This window comes from Carettochelys insculpta, chromosome 9 (assembly GCF_033958435.1).
Source record: "Carettochelys insculpta isolate YL-2023 chromosome 9, ASM3395843v1, whole genome shotgun sequence".
NCBI classification, from domain to species: Eukaryota; Metazoa; Chordata; order Testudines; family Carettochelyidae; genus Carettochelys; species Carettochelys insculpta.
Window position 1 is genome coordinate 3,783,565 of NC_134145.1, and position 16,187 is coordinate 3,799,751.

At 67.8% G+C, this 16,187-nt stretch overlaps 1 protein-coding gene across 1 annotated transcript; it reads right to left on the minus strand.

Moving 5' to 3' along the window:
* Positions 1-389: 389 nt before the first annotated feature.
* HECTD3 (HECT domain E3 ubiquitin protein ligase 3) lies at positions 390-15,986 on the minus strand. The gene is made up of 21 exons (XM_075003152.1): positions 15,616-15,986; positions 13,832-13,992; positions 13,120-13,212; positions 12,624-12,759; positions 11,543-11,658; positions 11,161-11,274; positions 8,496-8,578; positions 7,740-7,905; positions 6,538-6,619; positions 6,105-6,287; positions 5,620-5,672; positions 5,297-5,361; positions 3,641-3,744; positions 3,335-3,454; positions 2,748-2,837; positions 2,187-2,393; positions 1,754-1,883; positions 1,454-1,528; positions 1,118-1,199; positions 938-1,009; positions 390-631 (listed from the first exon to the last, which is right to left on the minus strand). Exons 1-21 carry the CDS (start codon positions 15,934-15,936, stop codon positions 547-549), a joined length of 2,538 nt encoding a protein of 845 aa, XP_074859253.1. The 5' UTR covers positions 15,937-15,986; the 3' UTR covers positions 390-546.
* Positions 15,987-16,187: the final 201 nt, after the last annotated feature.

A 16,187-nucleotide genomic window follows, 5' to 3' on the forward strand; every position in this document is an offset into this window, starting at 1 on the left:
CGCTGCCTGCCCGAGCGGATGGGACACAAATGGGCCCTGCGGATTCCTGTGCAGCCTGTCAGGGCAGAGCAGCCGGTATCAAGCTCACATCGAGCGGGGCAGGACACGGGCCACAGCTTGAAGTGGAACCACTCCTTCCCCTCCTGTGCTGACCAGGGCAGCGGCTGTGGCTGTGAAACAGCTGCGAGCTCCACCCCAGAGGTGGCAGTGTTTGGCGATGGGTGGGGGAGGATCGGGCCTCCATGTGGGCGAGTGGAAGGAAGGGCGCAGGCCGAAGCTGGGGGCACAGCTCTGGGGCTCCTCACTAGCCGCGCTTGGCCAGGCAGAGCTCTAGCGGGTCCCAGCAGTTCTGCCCCTGCCTCATCCAGCCACAGGACCAGAGAGCCATGGGCGTTCCGACTCCACCCCGGGAGCCATGCCTGTACCCAGGCCTTTATTCAGCCCGTGCATTTCTGGGGGGTAGGGGAAGGGGGCTCAGTGTGGAGCAGTTCAAGGGTGAAATCTCCGGGGGGGTGGGGGGGGCAGCACGGCCCCACGCCAGCAGCGTCACTCCTCCCAGGGGCTCATATCCGTGTCAATGGCCACGCAGTTGTAGGCCGCATAGCGCAGCTTCTCCTCGCACACCTTCGCGCTGGAACAGAAGAGCCCATGTCACTGGCCTGCAGGGTCCCAGGGCCAGCCAGGTGCTGCCCAAGCCATGGCCTGCGGCTCAGCCACCCCTCCTCAGCAGCCTCCCTGCCCCCTTGGGGAAACTGAGGCACACAGGGGCCAGCACCCCAGTGACAAGCAGCAGAGCCAGGAGTGGAACCCGGCTTGCAGGGGGCTCACGTCCCTGGCCCACGGCAGCTGACAAGACCCTCCCCCCCAGGATTGGAGCTCATATACAGGGCCCCGGGGCGGAGCCCAGGCGCCCCTGGGGCTGGTGGTGTGCACTCACGTGGCATAGCTGGGCAGGTAGAGGGAGCTGGAGCAGGTGGAGGATTCAGGCAGCGCGTCAGTCGTCTCAGAGCTGGGGGAGAGAGGACAAGCTGCTGAGCCCCGCCCTGGCGGAGAGCCCTGGGCACAGATTCCAGGCCCGCCAGGGCCCTGCCCTGCCCTACCCGGACGGGACACTCACCCCAGCTTGTCTGGGAAGATGTAGATACGAGCTGGGAGGCGGCTCCGGCCTGTGACAAACCTCAGGAAGCGGCTGCGATCCTCTGCAGGAAGAGAGCAGAGTCAGGCGGCCCAGAGCCCACCAGCAGCCCTGGGACTGAGCCCCATGTCCCTGGCTCAAACAGCTGGGATGCGCTGCCGAGGGCAGGGAGCAGGGCGTGGTGAAGAGGCCCCAGCAGCCGGGCTGAAGCCTGGCCGACAGGCACAGGGCGCTGCCCTGGGAAGGCCGAGGGGATCGTAGGAGTCGGTGCCTGGGCCAGGGCTCAGGGAGGCAGGGCCGGGCCGACCGGCCGCTCACCATTGGTGAAGTTGCTGAGCGCCTCCCAGAAGTACTGGATCCTGGTGTCCGACGGCTCGAAATCCTCAAACCGAGCTGGAGAGAGGGACGGAGAGCACAAGTCTGACTCCTGCTGGGCTGGGGCTGGGCTGCTTCCCGGGGGGACACCTGCCCCCCTCCATGCCCCCAACAGCTGAGCACCCAGATCCAGGGCGCAGGGCTTGGCCCCCAGGAGGCACATTCACAAACCCTGCCAGGGGCTCTGACACCACCTGCCAGCAACCAGCCCCTGGGCCCCCCCAGCCCCTGCCCAGCACTTACTGAGCTTCTTCAGGGCATCCACCGTCACCTCGGGGTCCCCGCACACCTTCTTCTCCAGCTCCTGCCAGGTGAGGAGGTCGAGGACGGCTTGGGGCACAACGCGGAGCAGCCCGGCCTGCATGGCGGTGATCTGGGGGCGCAAAGCAGCGGGGGGACGCCCCCAACCGGGTCAGAGCCTCGTGTGACAGCTCAGGGCAGGTCATGCCGGGACCCACTGAGGGCTCAGCACAGCAGGCGCTGCTGCCAGGGCCTGAGAGGGGCCCTGGGAGATGAAGGGACCTGCCTGAGGCACAGGAGGGCCAGGAGCTCAGCAGGACCCCACACCGGGCTGGCTCCCTGGGCCGTGGATGGGGGGCACAACCCCCCTGCTCCAACGCACGAGTCACCGCCTGGCGGTGGGGACAGGAAGGAACGTGAGCCCGGCCGGCGCTACCTGCTCCTTGCTCTCCTTCAGCCGAGCTTTCTGCACCAGGCGGCTGAACTCCTTGCGGTCCTCGTAGTGCACCACGGTGCTGCCGCCGTCCGGGATCAGCTCCACCACGCGCTGGTCGCTGAGCACCGTGGTGTAGGTCAGCTCCTTCCCGAACTTGAACTCAAAGGTCTCCTTGTCCATCACCTCCATCGCCTCCAGGAGCTTCACCTGAGAGGCCAGGCGAGAGCGCTCGCTGGAGAGCTGCCCACAGGCCACCCGGGCGAGCCCCGGCCCTCACCCTGCCCCGAGAGCAGCAGGGTCGCACCGGGGCCAAAGCAGAGCCCAGCCGCCCGCAGCAGGGGAGACCCTGGCACGCTAGACTGGCCGTCTCCGAGGGCTGCACCTCGGCACCAAGATCAGGGCATGGGAGCAGCACTGCCCGGCTCGGAGCGTGCGTCTGTCATCCCTACGCAGGGCGGCCAGCACAACCGGTCTAATCCCTGAGCGCCGCCTGTGCTCTGCCAGCCGCCAGGGAGCGCGATCCTGGCACGCCCATCCAACCGGCCCCCCCACCGCACTCACCAGGACAGAGTCGACGGCCGGGAAGTCCTTGCTCCAGCTGACCTCTTCCCCGGTCAGCTGTTTCCACACGAAGCCCGGCAGCGCCAGGACCTGCAGCGGGGAGGAGACAGGGCTGGGATCACAGTGCAGGGACCCCTCGCCAGCGCCCCAGAGACTCCTCCCAGACAGTCCGGCCCCCACAGTGCCGCCAGGGAGGGCGACTTAGCACCGCTCCAACAGAGGAGCAGGGAGCGACGGAGGGCACGGGGCTGTCATGTATGTGCTCTGAGCTAGGGGGGCCCGTCACAGCTGCACGTTGCCGTCACACGTCACAAACTCCTCCAGTTCCCTGAGCCCCCGGCCAGCCCTAGAAGGCTCCCCCGGCCTGGGTCTGTAGGGGACGCAGACCACACCGGGGCGAATGGGGAATGGCCCAGTTCCTCCATGGCACTGGGGGCCCCAGGCTCTGCCCCGATCAGTTACTGGCTCAGACAGGGGGGCAGGGCTGGGGCTGGTACCCACCAGGGGGCACAAGCGCCTGGCTTCCGACCGGCGTACCCAAGCCTCAGCCCTCACCAGTGGGCTCCCTCTCCCCTCGCAGGACTCACCAAGAACTCCCTGCCCCTCAGGGCCGCTCCCATGAGCTGCCCGATCCACTCGTACTTGGTGAACTCCTTGCAGGACGGGTTGGGGACGTACATGTCCCGGGCCTCCCCGGTGCCGTTCCCCTGCAATGCAGACATGCCTAGGGCCCCCCGCCAGCCGCTCACTGCCCAGCACCCCCGGCCAGCTGCTGAGGGGGACGGGGCTGACAGGCTGCAGAAGGGCTCCGCAGAGGCACCCCCGACCCCCTCCTACTGCCCCCCCTCATCCCAGCCAGGGCTCCGCCCCAGCGCCCGGCCCTGGTGGGGTACCTGGTTGGAGGTTCGGACGAAGAAGGGCAGCGGCACGGGGCTGTCGGCCGAGCTGGGACACAGCTCCTCCGACATGTCGGCCAGGCTGTCCCGGAAGCCACCGCCTGCAGCCCAGAGACCCCCCTTAGCACCACAAGCCCCCCGGGGCTGCAGGCCGAAGGCCGGCCATGCCCCCCCAGCTTGGAATGACCCGCCCGCCGCCTGTACAGCACCCCCAGGACAGCGACCCCCAGCCACGCCCCTCCCAGCCCCAGGGGCCGTGCCCACCGCCTGTACTACACCCCCAGCCCCGCCCCTCCCAGCCCCAGGGGCCGTGCCCACCGCCTGTACTACACCCCCAGCTCTGCCCCACCCAGCCCCAGGGGCCGTGCCCACCGCCTGTACTACACCCCCAGCCCCGCCCCACCCAGCCCCAGGGGCCGTGCCCACCGCCTGTACTACACCCCCAGCCCCGCCCCTCCCAGCCCCAGGGGCTGTGCCCACCGCCTGTACTACACCCCCAGCTCTGCCCCACCCAGCCCCAGGTGCCGTGCCCACCGCCTGTACTACACCCCCAGCCCCGCCCCTCCCAGCCCCAGGGGCCGTGCCCACCGCCTGTATTACACCCCCAGCCCCGCCCCACCCAGCCCCAGGGGCCGTGCCCACCGCCTGTACTACACCCCCAGCCCCGCCCCTCCCAGCCCCAGGGGCCGTGCCCACCGCCTGTACTACACCCCCAGCCCCGCCCCTCCCAGCCCCAGGGGCCGTGCCCACCGCCTGTATTACACCCCCAGCCCCGCCCCTCCCAGCCCCAGGGGCCGTGCCCACCGCCTGTACTACACCCCCAGCCCCGCCCCTCCCAGCCCCAGGGGCCGTGCCCACCGCCTGTACTACACCCCCAGCTCTGCCCCACCCAGCCCCAGGGGCCGTGCCCACCGCCTGTACTACACCCCCAGCCCCGCCCCTCCCAGCCCCAGGGGCCGTGCCCACCGCCTGTACTACACCCCCAGCCCCGCCCCTCCCAGCCCCAGGGGCCGTGCCCACCGCCTGTATTACACCCCCAGCCCCGCCCCTCCCAGCCCCAGGGGCCGTGCCCACCGCCTGTACTACACCCCCAGCCCCGCCCCTCCCAGCCCCAGGGGCCGTGCCCACCGCCTGTACTACACCCCCAGCTCTGCCCCACCCAGCCCCAGGGGCTGTGCCCACCGCCTGTATTACACCCCCAGCCCTGCCCCTCCCAGCCCCAGGGGCTGTGCCCACCGCCTGTACTACACCCCCAGCCCTGCCCCACCCAGCCCCAGGGGCCGTGCCCACCGCCTGTACTACACCCCCAGCTCTGCCCCACCCAGCCCCAGGGGCCGTGCCCACCGCCTGTACTACACCCCCAGCCCTGCCCCACCCAGCCCCAGGGGCCGTGCCCACCGCCTGTACTACACCCCCAGCCCTGCCCCACCCAGCCCCGGGAGCTGTGCCCACTGCCTGTACTACCCCCTCAGTCCCTGTCCGCAGCAGTGAGCAGGGCCAGCCCGTAACGCCCCCATCCAGAGCCTCTCCCCACTCTGGACCCAGGCCAGGGCTGAGGGCCGCAGGCGACTGGCTGGTGTGGCCCTGCCCAGCTCCCCCTGCCTGCAGAGCCCGCTGGGGAGGGCCCAGGCCTCCTCCAGCTGCGGGACCCACCTTGGTCAATTATGCCCTCGGCAATGAACTTGCACTCCCACCACTGGTCATAGCGCAGCGGCCACCTGCAGGGACCCAAGGCAGCAGCTCAGCCAGCAGGTCGCTCCTGGGACCGCCGAGCCCACGGGAGGGGCCAGCTGGGACAGGGCACTTGTGCCCTGCCCTGAAGTGACCCCTTGGGGGGGCAGCAGCTCAGCCCCTGGGGCCTTTGGCCTCTCCGCTGTGACAGGGCCCAGGGGCTTTGAGAGACGGGCCCCACCCTCCTCGCATCCGGGAGCCCCCACCTCTCTCAGCCCCCCTGCCAGCAGGCCCCAGCCCCATACCTGTAATCCAGGGGTTTCTCGTACTTGTCGGACGGCTTAAGGCCCTCATGCACCTAGAGAGGCGACCACCAAGGAGTTTCAGCGGCCGGTAGCCAACCAGCTACAGCAGGGGCTAAGTGACCTTCCCATGGCCAGAGAAGTCAGTGGCAGAGCTGGGAGACAACCCCAGGTCTCCCAAGACCCAAGTGGCACCATACCACTGGGCTCTCCTTCCCTCCATCATCCCCAGCACAAAGCTGGGGACCAGCAACAGCCAGACGGGCAGATCCCACTCACCCCAGCCCAGACGGACGCACGGACGGCAGCGTCGCCCTGTCTCCGCGGATGGCCGCCACTTCGCACACCAAAGCGAGGCCACAGCCAGCACCCTGGGTCCCTTCGGTGCCTCCCACTCCCCTGGTCCCTCCACCTCCCTCTGTCTCCCCCCCCCGCCCAGCCACCCCGCTGTCCTGCCCCAGTGTAACCCCTGCCCGGCTGGCGCGTACCTGGGTGAAGACGGCGTTCTTGCAGCTGGGGTCCAGGGCGGGGTTGTCGCGGTGCTCCATGGCCAGGCGCCGGTTGATGTACAGCCGCGGCATGAAGCTGGGCTTGCTGGTCTCCGAGTCCTTGAGACACTGGGCGATGAGCCCCGTGCGCCGTTCCGACAGCAGCAGGAACTGCTTGATGTGCTGGGCCGGGACGAGGGAGTGACTTCTGCAGTAACCCCCCTAGAGGCACAGCCCCTGTACCCTCTGCACTGCCCCTCCCCAGGCCCGGCTCCTGCAGTGCCTCAGACGTACCCCCACTCCTCCGCCAAGGGGACAGCCAGGCTGCAGCTCCCTGCCTTGGGCACCAGGGGCGCTCGCAGCAGAAGGGGGGTGTCCGTTCTGCAGCCCCCGCGAGCCAGGCCGAGAGGGAGCCCCAGTGGCTGCTGCTCACCTTGAGCCAGCTGAACGTGCCAACCGTGTGGTCCCAGGCCGGGACAAGGTGGTGCAGGACGCTGTCCAGCAGCTTGATAAACCTAGAAGAGAAACAGGGGCTGCTCCAGACACAGAGCAAAGCCTGGGCCCTGCCAGTCGGCCCCAGCCCCAGCCTGGGCACCCCGGTGCCACGCCCCCGGGCACGGGCACGGCCCAGGGAGCCGGCAGTGCTCCGTGGTCGGTTCTCCTGGTTCCTGAGCTGACCCCAGTGCTGCAGGTAGTGGGGCCGGGCTCGGCAGGGGGCGCTCCCCTCTGGCAGGCAGAACTGACCCCAGTGCGCACTAGGGGGCGCTGAGCTGGAGACAGGGCCGGGCTCAGCAGGGGGCGCTCCCCTCTGGCAGGCAGAACTGACCCCAGTGCGCACTAGGGGGCGCTGTGCTGGAGACAGGGCCGGGCTCGGCAGGGGGCTCTCCCCTCTGGCAGGCAGAACTGACCCCAGTGCGCACTAGGGGGCGCTGTGCTGGAGACAGGGCCGGGCTCGGCAGGGGGCGCTCCCCTCTGGCAGGCAGAACTGACCCAGTGCGCACTAGGGGGCGCTGTGCTGCAGGCAGTGGGCCGGGTTCAGCAGGGGGCTCTCCCCTCCGGCAGGCAGAACTGACCCAGTGCGCACTAGGGGGCGCTGTGCTGCAGGCAGTGGGGCTGGGTTCAGCAGCGGGCACTCCCCTCTGGCAGGCAGAACTGACCCAGTGCACACTAGGGGGCGCTGTGCTGCAGGCAGGGCCGGGCTCAGCAGGGGACGCTCCCCTCTGGCAGGCAGAACTGACCCAGTGCACACTAGGGGGCGCTGTGCTGCAGGCAGTGCGGCTGGGTTCAGCAGGGGGCGCTCTCCCCCCACCCCTCAGTGCTGACTCCCATGCCCACCGCCGGGGGGGTGCTGTGCTGTGCTATCCCAACGGGCCTTTCACATGACAACCATCGGCTCTCGGCCCTGCCCCACAGAGCCGGGCTGTGAGATCTCACCACAGTGATGGGGAGTGAAGCTGGGGGTCCTGGCCAGACCCCACTGTGCCTCTCCAAGCCCCCTGCACTTCCCCATACACAGGGTCCCCATCCCAGCCGGCCGCGAGCGCCGCTGGGGCAGATCCACGTCCCCCTTCGTTGTGGGCCCAGCTTCTCACTGGGGAAGGAGGGGAGAGAGCCGCAGGCGTCCCTGGGCAGTACCTCTGGATGACCACCGCCCGCCGGTACAGCAGGTCGGGGTCAGTCCCTTCCAGGCGTGGGTAGCGCACCAGGCTGGCCTGCTGGAACGTGTCTGCACTGAGCCCCAGCTCCCGCTGCCGGGACGACTTGATCTTGATCCCTCGGAGACGGACATCGATCCCGTCCTCTGCCGAGAAAGAGCGTAGCTGAGCCGGCGGGGCCCAGAGCCTCCGGGCTGCAGCCAGGGTGGCTCGGTGTCTCCCGCCGTAGGGCTGAGGCAGCCTCCAGCGGCGGAGAGAGCCCGGGGTGCCCGCCCCATCCCCGGGGAGGTATTCCCCTACCGAAGGGGCGCAGGCGCGAGGCAGGCCTAAACTGCTCCCAGGACTGGGTCTCCCAACTTGAGGGGTTTTGAGATCTGGGCTTGTCTCTCTGAACAGGGACCTCAGCAGCCCCAGGGCTGGGGCTTCCAGAGCACCACCCAGCAGGGGTGGGGCTGGGGCAAGGGGCTCCTTGTTCTGCAGGTAACGGTGCCCTGCCCAGGGCGGGTCATGGCCTCAGCCTGCTTCTCAGCGGTCAGGCGGCCACCTGACTAGCCAGGCCTCCCTCAGAGGCAAGGCCAAGCAGAGCGAGTGTCCTCCGGAGATGCTGTCTGGGGCGCCCCACAGGAGAGAGCAGGGTGCTCAGTGGTGAGCGGGCTGGTTGGGGGGGGGACGGACGGACACTCCTCGGGAGCAGCCCCCCGGCGAGCAGAGCAGTGCGACTTTTGTCCCCTCCCACCTCTGCACTCCACGATGCGGATCTCGATGACGGGCAGATGCGTCGTCATGTCCTCCAGCACGCACACGTCGCCAATGTAGCTCCTGGAACAACAGTGCAGGGGGGTTCAGAGCCACCCGCTCACGTCACCCCACACAGTCAGGGAGGAGGGGCTGCTTAGAGGGCAAAGGTGGTGGGGTGGGAAGCTAGAACTCGGGTTCAACACTCAGCCCTGCCACTGATTTGTCACACAACCCTGGTCATGTCACTCAGCCTTCTGGAAGTCACGGCACTACCATCTGAGCTCTCAGGGGCGGGTGGTGAGTCCAAGCGCGGACGCTGCCTGCAGCTGCACCAGGCCTAGCAGGGAAGAGTGGCTGTTTCGAGAGGTGGGCCGGCCAGCCTTAGAGAGCTCCTGGCAAGGATGGATTACCCAGCCTGGATCAGCGGGCTGATGCGCAGACCCTGCTCCCCTGCGGCCTGCCCTGCTACAGGCCATCCATCAGCCCTGCTGGAGAACACCCCTGATGTGAGGGGGGAGACCTGACATCCTCAGCCTGGCCACGCTCCCTCGCCACTCAGGGCAGGAGCTGCCAGTTGCGTCACTGGGATGCCAGGCTGTGACGGAGGGTGCGGTGACCCCTGGTGTTCAGCCTGCAGCCAGCCTGGAGAGCTCTAAGGCAGGATGCGGCTGCTGGGCTGTGGCCTTCATTGGCCACCTGCTGCCTTCTAACCTGGTCTGGTAGGACAGACGGGCCCCGCTGGAGGCCCTGCCACACATCCCACAGCCACTCGGGCATTAACACTCCCCACACTGCGCACGCGGCCGCGGGCACCAAGCTGCACGTCAGTGGCCTAAAGCCGGGACTCAAGGAACGGTCCAAGCTTGGCACAGACCAAGCAAAGCCGGGTTCTTCCTCTTGCTTCCAACCCCACCTCGCTTCACAGAACCAGAGGCCACCAGAACTCGGAAGGGCCATCGAGTCCAGTCCCCTGTCCTCATGGCAGGACCAAGCACCATCTAAATTACCCTTGACAAATGCCTGTCTAACCCGCTCTTAAATATCTCCAGCAACGGAGACTCCACAACCTCCCTTGGCAATTTATTCCAGTGGTTAACCATCCTGACAGGAAGTTTTTCCTAATGTCCAACCTCAACCTCCCTGGCTGCAGAATAAGCCCATTGCTCCTTGTCCTATACTTAGAGGCCAAGAAGAACAAGTTTACTCCCTCCTCCTTGTAACACTCTGAGATACTTGAAAACCACTTTAAATCATTCTGGTTGCTTCTCTCTGGACCATCTCCAATTTCTCCACGTCCCTCTTGACGTGTGGTGCCCAGAACTGGACGCAATACTCCAGCTGAGGCCTAAGGAGCGCAGAGTACAGCAGAAGAATGACTTCCCAGGTTTTGCTCTCAACGCTCCTGTTAATGCTTCATACCTTTGCTTCCTGCTGCAGGCAGGTCAGGTTTTATGAGAGCGGGTCTCGCCCACAGTCTCATCTCAGAGCCAAGGTAAAAAACCAGTGGGGCTGGTTCTCAGCCGCTTTGACCCATGGAACCAAACTCCACGTTCAGCTAAAAATACCCCCTTCTGTCTCCAATCCCGACACGCGCCCATGCGTTGGCCTTTCTAGCCTCTCTCGGTTTGCAAAATTTGCTGCTGCTGCTAGTGCCTTATCACAACTTTAAGAGCTAGTCTCTCTTGGCCCAGGTTGTACCAGCTTCCTAGGTTGCTCTTCCTTTTCCTCCTCTGTCTCTGTGCACAGAGTTTGAAGTTACAGCTTTTGCAGAAACCTCCAATTGCAAACCGAACAAAACAAGAAGCAAAGAGAAAGCCCCTTGACCAAACCCAGGAAATGCATTACAGTAAAACCCTGACATAATATCTCAGGTTAACACGCCTGCCGCCCTGCAGGAGTGGGGCAACTGCTCCTGTCGGGGCGGCAGCTTGATTCTTGCCTGACTCTGCTGACTCCACTGGTGACGTGCTGGTGAGATTTCCCGCGCCCGCAGGCAGAGGGGAGCCGGGAACCAGGCTACCCGCTTGCTCCTGGCTCCCCACCTCATTGTGGCTGGTCAGTTTCCTGCCACCCCGTATTAGGCGAAAATTGAACTTACGGGGGTTGCCAAGAACGCAGCCTCCCACAGATCGGGGGTCTGCTGTACTTTAACCCTTCAGGAATGCAACAGCTGGAATTACTCCCCGCTTGAAGATAGGGCTGCCAAGCAACAGAAACGCACACGCTGCTTTTAAGCCTAACCCCTGCCTGATATCTGAAACGTGGGCTTTTCCTACCACAGTTTAAAACTCAAGTAATGGAAACTGGCCTAACCTACTAAATTAATCCATCAAATTAGTCTGCCTTATGCTGTGTACTTAGAAATTAGGCACCATTGATTTTCAGTTGGCAGTTCTCCCGCAGGTTAGATATGTCGGCCTTTTCTATGTGGCGGGTCGCGTCTTTTTTTTTCATTATTTCTATTTTGGTGCAGCGGAAGTCAGCGTTGTGCCATTCGACATAAGGGCTGGGAGCTTACAAATGAAGTGCTGTGCTGTGTATGCAGCACTTCCTGAAGCTAGTTCTCCCCCGAGGCAACTTGGAAGAGGAACTCCAGGGCCTCAGGCCTGTGCTCAGGGCACTAGACCGGCCCCGGCCCCGGCCCCGGCCCCGGCCCCACTCACTCATCAATGCCCACGTCACTCAGCTTCTTCAGATTGTCGCCCTCCCCGCCGTACACCGCCACCTTCTTGGGCATGTAGTTCTCATCCGTCGTGTCCACCGTCAGCAGGAGCTTCCTGTGGGAGAGGGGACAGACGACAGCTGGGCTCCCCCGTCCCAGCAGCGCCAGGGAGCCCAGGACGTGCACACACCGGGGGGCCCCTCATAGCCCAGGGAGACGCAATCTGGGGTGGCTGCAAGAACCGCTCCCCCGCCCTGGTGGGAGTGGAGGGGTGGGGGATGGCCCATCAGCGCCCAGCTGACCTGCCTGTGACCACCCCCAAAGGCCGACCCCCCCGCCCCCAGGGCCCAGCCACGGTGGAGTGGGAGGGGCCCAGCGCTCACTTGACAATGGTGCCTTTCTTCATGGTGAGCCGCACCCAGTGCTGGCCCTGGGAGCCGTCGCTCTCCCAGTAGGTGTCCGGGTTGCCGTCCGTCAGACAGGACACGTTGAAATCCTCCTGGAAAGGAGCAGGGACAGGCTTGGGGCTCAAAGCCTGCTCTGCACGCCCACACGCTGGGCACCCCTGAGGCCAGCGGGTCCCTGGGCGAGGGGGGTCAGACCGAGGAACCCCAGACCAGCTCCACACCCTGCCCCAATGCCAGTGGGTCCCTGGGCGAGGGGGTGGTCAGACCGAGGAACCCCAGACCAGCTCCACGCCCTGCCCCAATGCCAGCGGGTCCCTGGGCGAGGGGGTCAGACCGAGGAACCCCAGACCAGCTCCACGCCCTGCCCCAATGCCAGCGGGTCCCTGGGCGAGGGGGGGGTCAGACCGAGGAACCCCAGACCAGCTCCACGCCCTGCCCCAATGCCAGTGGGTCCCTGGGCGAGGGGGGGCTCAGACCGAGGAACCCCAGACCAGCTCCACGCCCTGCCCCAATGCCAGTGGGTCCCTGGGCGAGGGGGGGGGTCAGACCGAGGGACCCCAGACCAGCTCCACGCCCACCCCCAATGCCAGCGGGTCCCAGCGGGCAAGGCAGGACGGGCTGCACCTGCTCCAAGGCTGGGGCCAGGGGAGATGAGGGAACCTGGGGGAGCAGGCGCTGTGCCCCACAGGGTAGCAGGCGGCTGATGCTGAACTCGTATGGAATCAGCTGGGCCTGAAGCAGAGTCGTCCTCCTGTCACAGGGTCCCATCCAGCCCCTGCAGAGGCCCTGGAGCCCCCAGCGACCTCCACCAGCCCAGGACAAGGCCCTAAGTTTCCCCTACCCCGCTCTGGGGCACAGCTGCCCCCTCCACGCTCAGGAAGGGCCAGAAGCTATTTCTGGAGCCTGACACTCACCCCTCCCCACTGCGCCGCAGGCTCCCAGCCCAGGCTGCCTGCAGGTCGCTGCCCGAGGCTAGCAGAGCCCTTGGTGAGCCGGGATGGCTGGCCCCAGCGTCTCCGCATGGTGCAGCCCCCCAGGGCCCGGCCCTGCCCCGTACCGTGTAGGAGGAGACGTCGATGCTCTCCACGTACTGCTTCACGCTGCCCAGGTTCTCATCCTCCTTCCCCAGGTGGTCGTACAGGAAGCGCACCAGGTCCTCGTCGCACTCGTAGCTCCACGTCGGGGGCACGGAGCTGCCGGCACATGCGGGGTTAAGCCCCCCGCTGGCAGGGGCGCTGCAGAGAGCAGGCCCTGGCCAGCTCGGCCGCACACTCAGCCCCAGGGACCCAGATGGGGCAGGCAGCCGTAACACCCCCCAGCCAATCTCGGGCCGACCCACGAGCTAACAGCGCCGCCCACGGCGGAACCAGCCCTTCAACGTGCCGCTTCGGCCACCTGTACCGAAAAAACCACCCGGCTGGGCGCCCGGCTCCTCCAGCCCGCCCAGCAGCTCCCAGCCTGCCCCTGCCCCGCCCCACAGGAGGGTCCCAGTGGGACAGCCCAGGAGCTGGCAATGCCCAGGGCGGAGCCCACCCCACAAGCCGGGCAGCTACCGGAGCTTCTGCACTGCAGCCTCGTCCGGCTCCATGGTCTTGGGCTTGGCGCCGAGCCGCAGGGAGTACGTCAGATCCACCACCTGCTCCCACCTGCAACAACCCCAAGAGCGCAGGGTCAGGGGCGGGCCCGGGAGAAGGCGCAGGCACTGGCCTGGGACAGGGGAGAGATGGGGGGGCAAGCCCCTGTGTGGGATGTGGGGAAACGTGTGCGTCCATCCCACCTGGCCGACGGGGGCTGGGGGGCCAGACGAGTCCTGGAGACGGCCAGCCAGCCCCACTCCCCCTGCAGGGCAGAGATCTGCTTCTTGTTGAACCACGTCCCTCCCCAGCTCTGGGGCGTAAGACGGGCACCCTGGCAGGCGCTGCCTGGGCCCAGGCAGACAGGGCTGAGGAGATGCCAGTGCCGGGGCCCCCCCATGGGTGATAGGGCGCAGGAAGGGCCTCCCTGGGGAGAGCAGCCCAGGAGAATTGTGCCCACACAGCAATGCCCTGCAGAAACGGCTCCGGGGGAGCGGCCGGCCTGGGGCGCTGTGGGTCCCTGGGATCAGGGTTAGAACCCAGTCCCCCCACTGCAAGCACGCAGCTCTGGGCCCAGCCCCGACGGCCCTCAGAGCCGGCACTGCCCAGCCCAGCCCCTCACACCCCTGTGCCAGCCACAGACACAGCCAGGCACCCGGCCAAGCCCCGTCCCCGGAGCCGCAGCCCCTACCGGATGACGGGTTTATAATCCACCCCAAACAGCTGCTGCTGCCGCTGGATCCTGTCAGTGGACTCGACTGGGACCAGGCGGTCCCCTCCCTCGGCGTGCTTGCACACCAGGATCCAGCCCTCCTCCAGCTCACAGCTGCCCTTGGACTCCTCCAGCTGCTCCTGCAAAGCAACGTGCCACCCATCAGGCTGCAGAGGGGGCCTGCGGCCCCGGGGCAGTCGCAGCTCCCTGCCCACCAGGAGGGCCTGGCCGCCAGGGACCTGTCATCACCTCGCCCAAGAGCCCCAGCAAGCCACAGGCCCGAGACCACCGTCCAGGGAGCCGGCGCTGCCGGTTCCCTCCGGTGATAGGGCTCACTGCACGGCCAGATTCGTTCTGGGAGTATGCGGCCAGGAGCCGGCTGCCGCTGCAGCTCAGCTTCCACACGGCCTGGTTTCTCCCCCCTGGTCGGAGTCAGAGCTCCGGCCTCGGCCCGCACAGGTCACGGGACTGGCAGAGACCTCCAGGACTTCCAAAGCTGCGGTGCCCAAAGTGACTGACCCCGGGCTGCCGAGGCCTGTGCTGGAGTGGGCCTGTGCCAGCTGCCTGGGCAGCCCTGGGATAGCAGTGGCCCCGGTGGCTACCCTGGTGGAGGGGCCCCAGAGGCCATCAGAACAACAGGCCCCAGGACCCTTGTCCGTAAAGAAAGGGGCGAAACCAGGACATAGGGAAGCTGAGCTGCCGAGTAACTCCGGCCCTGGCTCCTTGGCCCAGAAGTCAGCAAAGCCTTCGGGAGAAACACCCACCAGCCCCCAACGACCACCCCTGCCTGACGTCTCCTCTAAAGGCCTCTCGTGGCAGGGGACACGTCTCCCCCGTCCTCCCATCTCTCCCCCCCCCGGCGTCCGTCCATCCCTCCCTCCCCAGTCCCCCCCCCCGCATCCGTCCGTCCCTCCCTCCCTCCCCAGTCCCCCCCATCTCTCCCCCAGGCGTCCGTCCCTCCCTCCCCAGTCCCCCCCAGGCATCCGTCCGTCCCTCCCCCCCCAGTCCCCCCCCCCGTATCCGTCCCTCCCTCCCTCCCTCCCCCCCCAGTCCCCCCCCATCTCTCCCCCAGGCGTCCATCCCTCCCTCCCCAGTCCCGCCCCGCATCCGTCCGTCCCTCCCTCCCTCCCCCCCAGTCCCCCCCATCTCTCCCCCAGGCGTCCGTCCCTCCCTCTCTCCCCAGTCCCCCCCCCCATCCGTCCGTCCCTCCCTCCCTCCCCAGTCCCCCCCCCCATCCGTCCGTCCCTCCCTCCCTCCCCAGTCCCCCCCCCATCTCTCCCCCAGGCGTCCGTCCGTCCGTCCCCAGTCCACCCCCCGCATCCGTCCGTCCCTCCCGCCCCAGTCCCCCCCCATCTCTCCCCCAGGCGTCCGTCCGTCCGTCCCCAGTCCACCCCCCGCATCCGTCCGTCCCTCCCGCCCCAGTCACCCCCCCATCTCTCCCCTAGGCGTCCGTCCGTCCCCAGTCCACCCCCCGGCGTCCGTCCCTCCCTCCCCAGTCCCCCCCCATCTCTCCCCCAGGCGTCCGTCCGTCCGTCCCCAGTCCACCCCCCGGCGTCCGTCCCTCCCTCCCTCCCTCCCCAGTCCCCCCCCCCATCTCTCCCCCAGGCGTCCGTCCGTCCGTCCCCAGTCCACCCCCCGGCGTCCGTCCCTCCCTCCCTCCCTCCCCAGTCCCCCCCGCATCTCTCCCCCCGGCCTCCATCCCCCCTGTCCGTCCATCTTCCCCCGGCGCCTGTCCCCCCAGTCCCCCCCGGCGCGGCGCGCACCTGGCACAGCTTGACCCACAGCCCCTGGCTGTTGCAATACTCCTCGCCGCTGGCCCGCACGCACGTGCCCTTGCGCACCTCCAGCGCGCAGCGGCCGAGCTTCCTGCCGCCGCGGGCGCCGCGGGCCGGGCTCTCGCTGACGCTGAGCAGGGAGCGGCCCGAGCCGGCGGCGGCGGCGGGGTCCCGGCACAGCTTGTAGCGCACCCGGCGCGGCACGTAGCACAGCGCGGCGGGCAGGGGCCGGGCGCGGCAGAAGCAGCTCACGCACTCGGCCAGGCAGCGGATGCGGCCCAGCAGCTGGTGCGGGGTGTCCGCGCTCATCCTGCGCGGCCCGGCCCGGCCCGGCTCCTGCCCTGCGCGTCAGCCGCGGCGCCGGGGGCGGGGCGCCGGGTGGTGGGTGGGGCCCGGCCCCCATGACGTGCAAGGCGGGTGTCAGGGGGCAACCGGGGGGCGGGGGCTGCCGGCCGGGGGTCCGAGCGGGGGAGGGGCCCGCGGGGCGGTCCCATAGGGGGAGCTGGGCTGACAGCCGGGGGTCCGAGCGGGGAAGGGCCCCGCGGGGCGGGCCCATGGGG

Excerpts from the sequence above, each read along its gene's own strand:
- HECTD3 (XM_075003152.1), bottom strand. The coding sequence starts at position 15,936 with ATGAGCGCGGACACCCCGCACCAGCTGCTGGGCCGCATCCGCTGCCTG. Across the intron at positions 1,529-1,753 it reads GGATGCCCTGAAGAAGCTCA|CTCGGTTTGAGGATTTCGAG; the intron begins GTAAGTGCTGGG and ends CCCTCTCTCCAG. Across the intron at positions 1,200-1,453 it reads GCTCAGCAACTTCACCAATG|AGGATCGCAGCCGCTTCCTG; the intron begins GTGAGCGGCCGG and ends CTCTTCCTGCAG.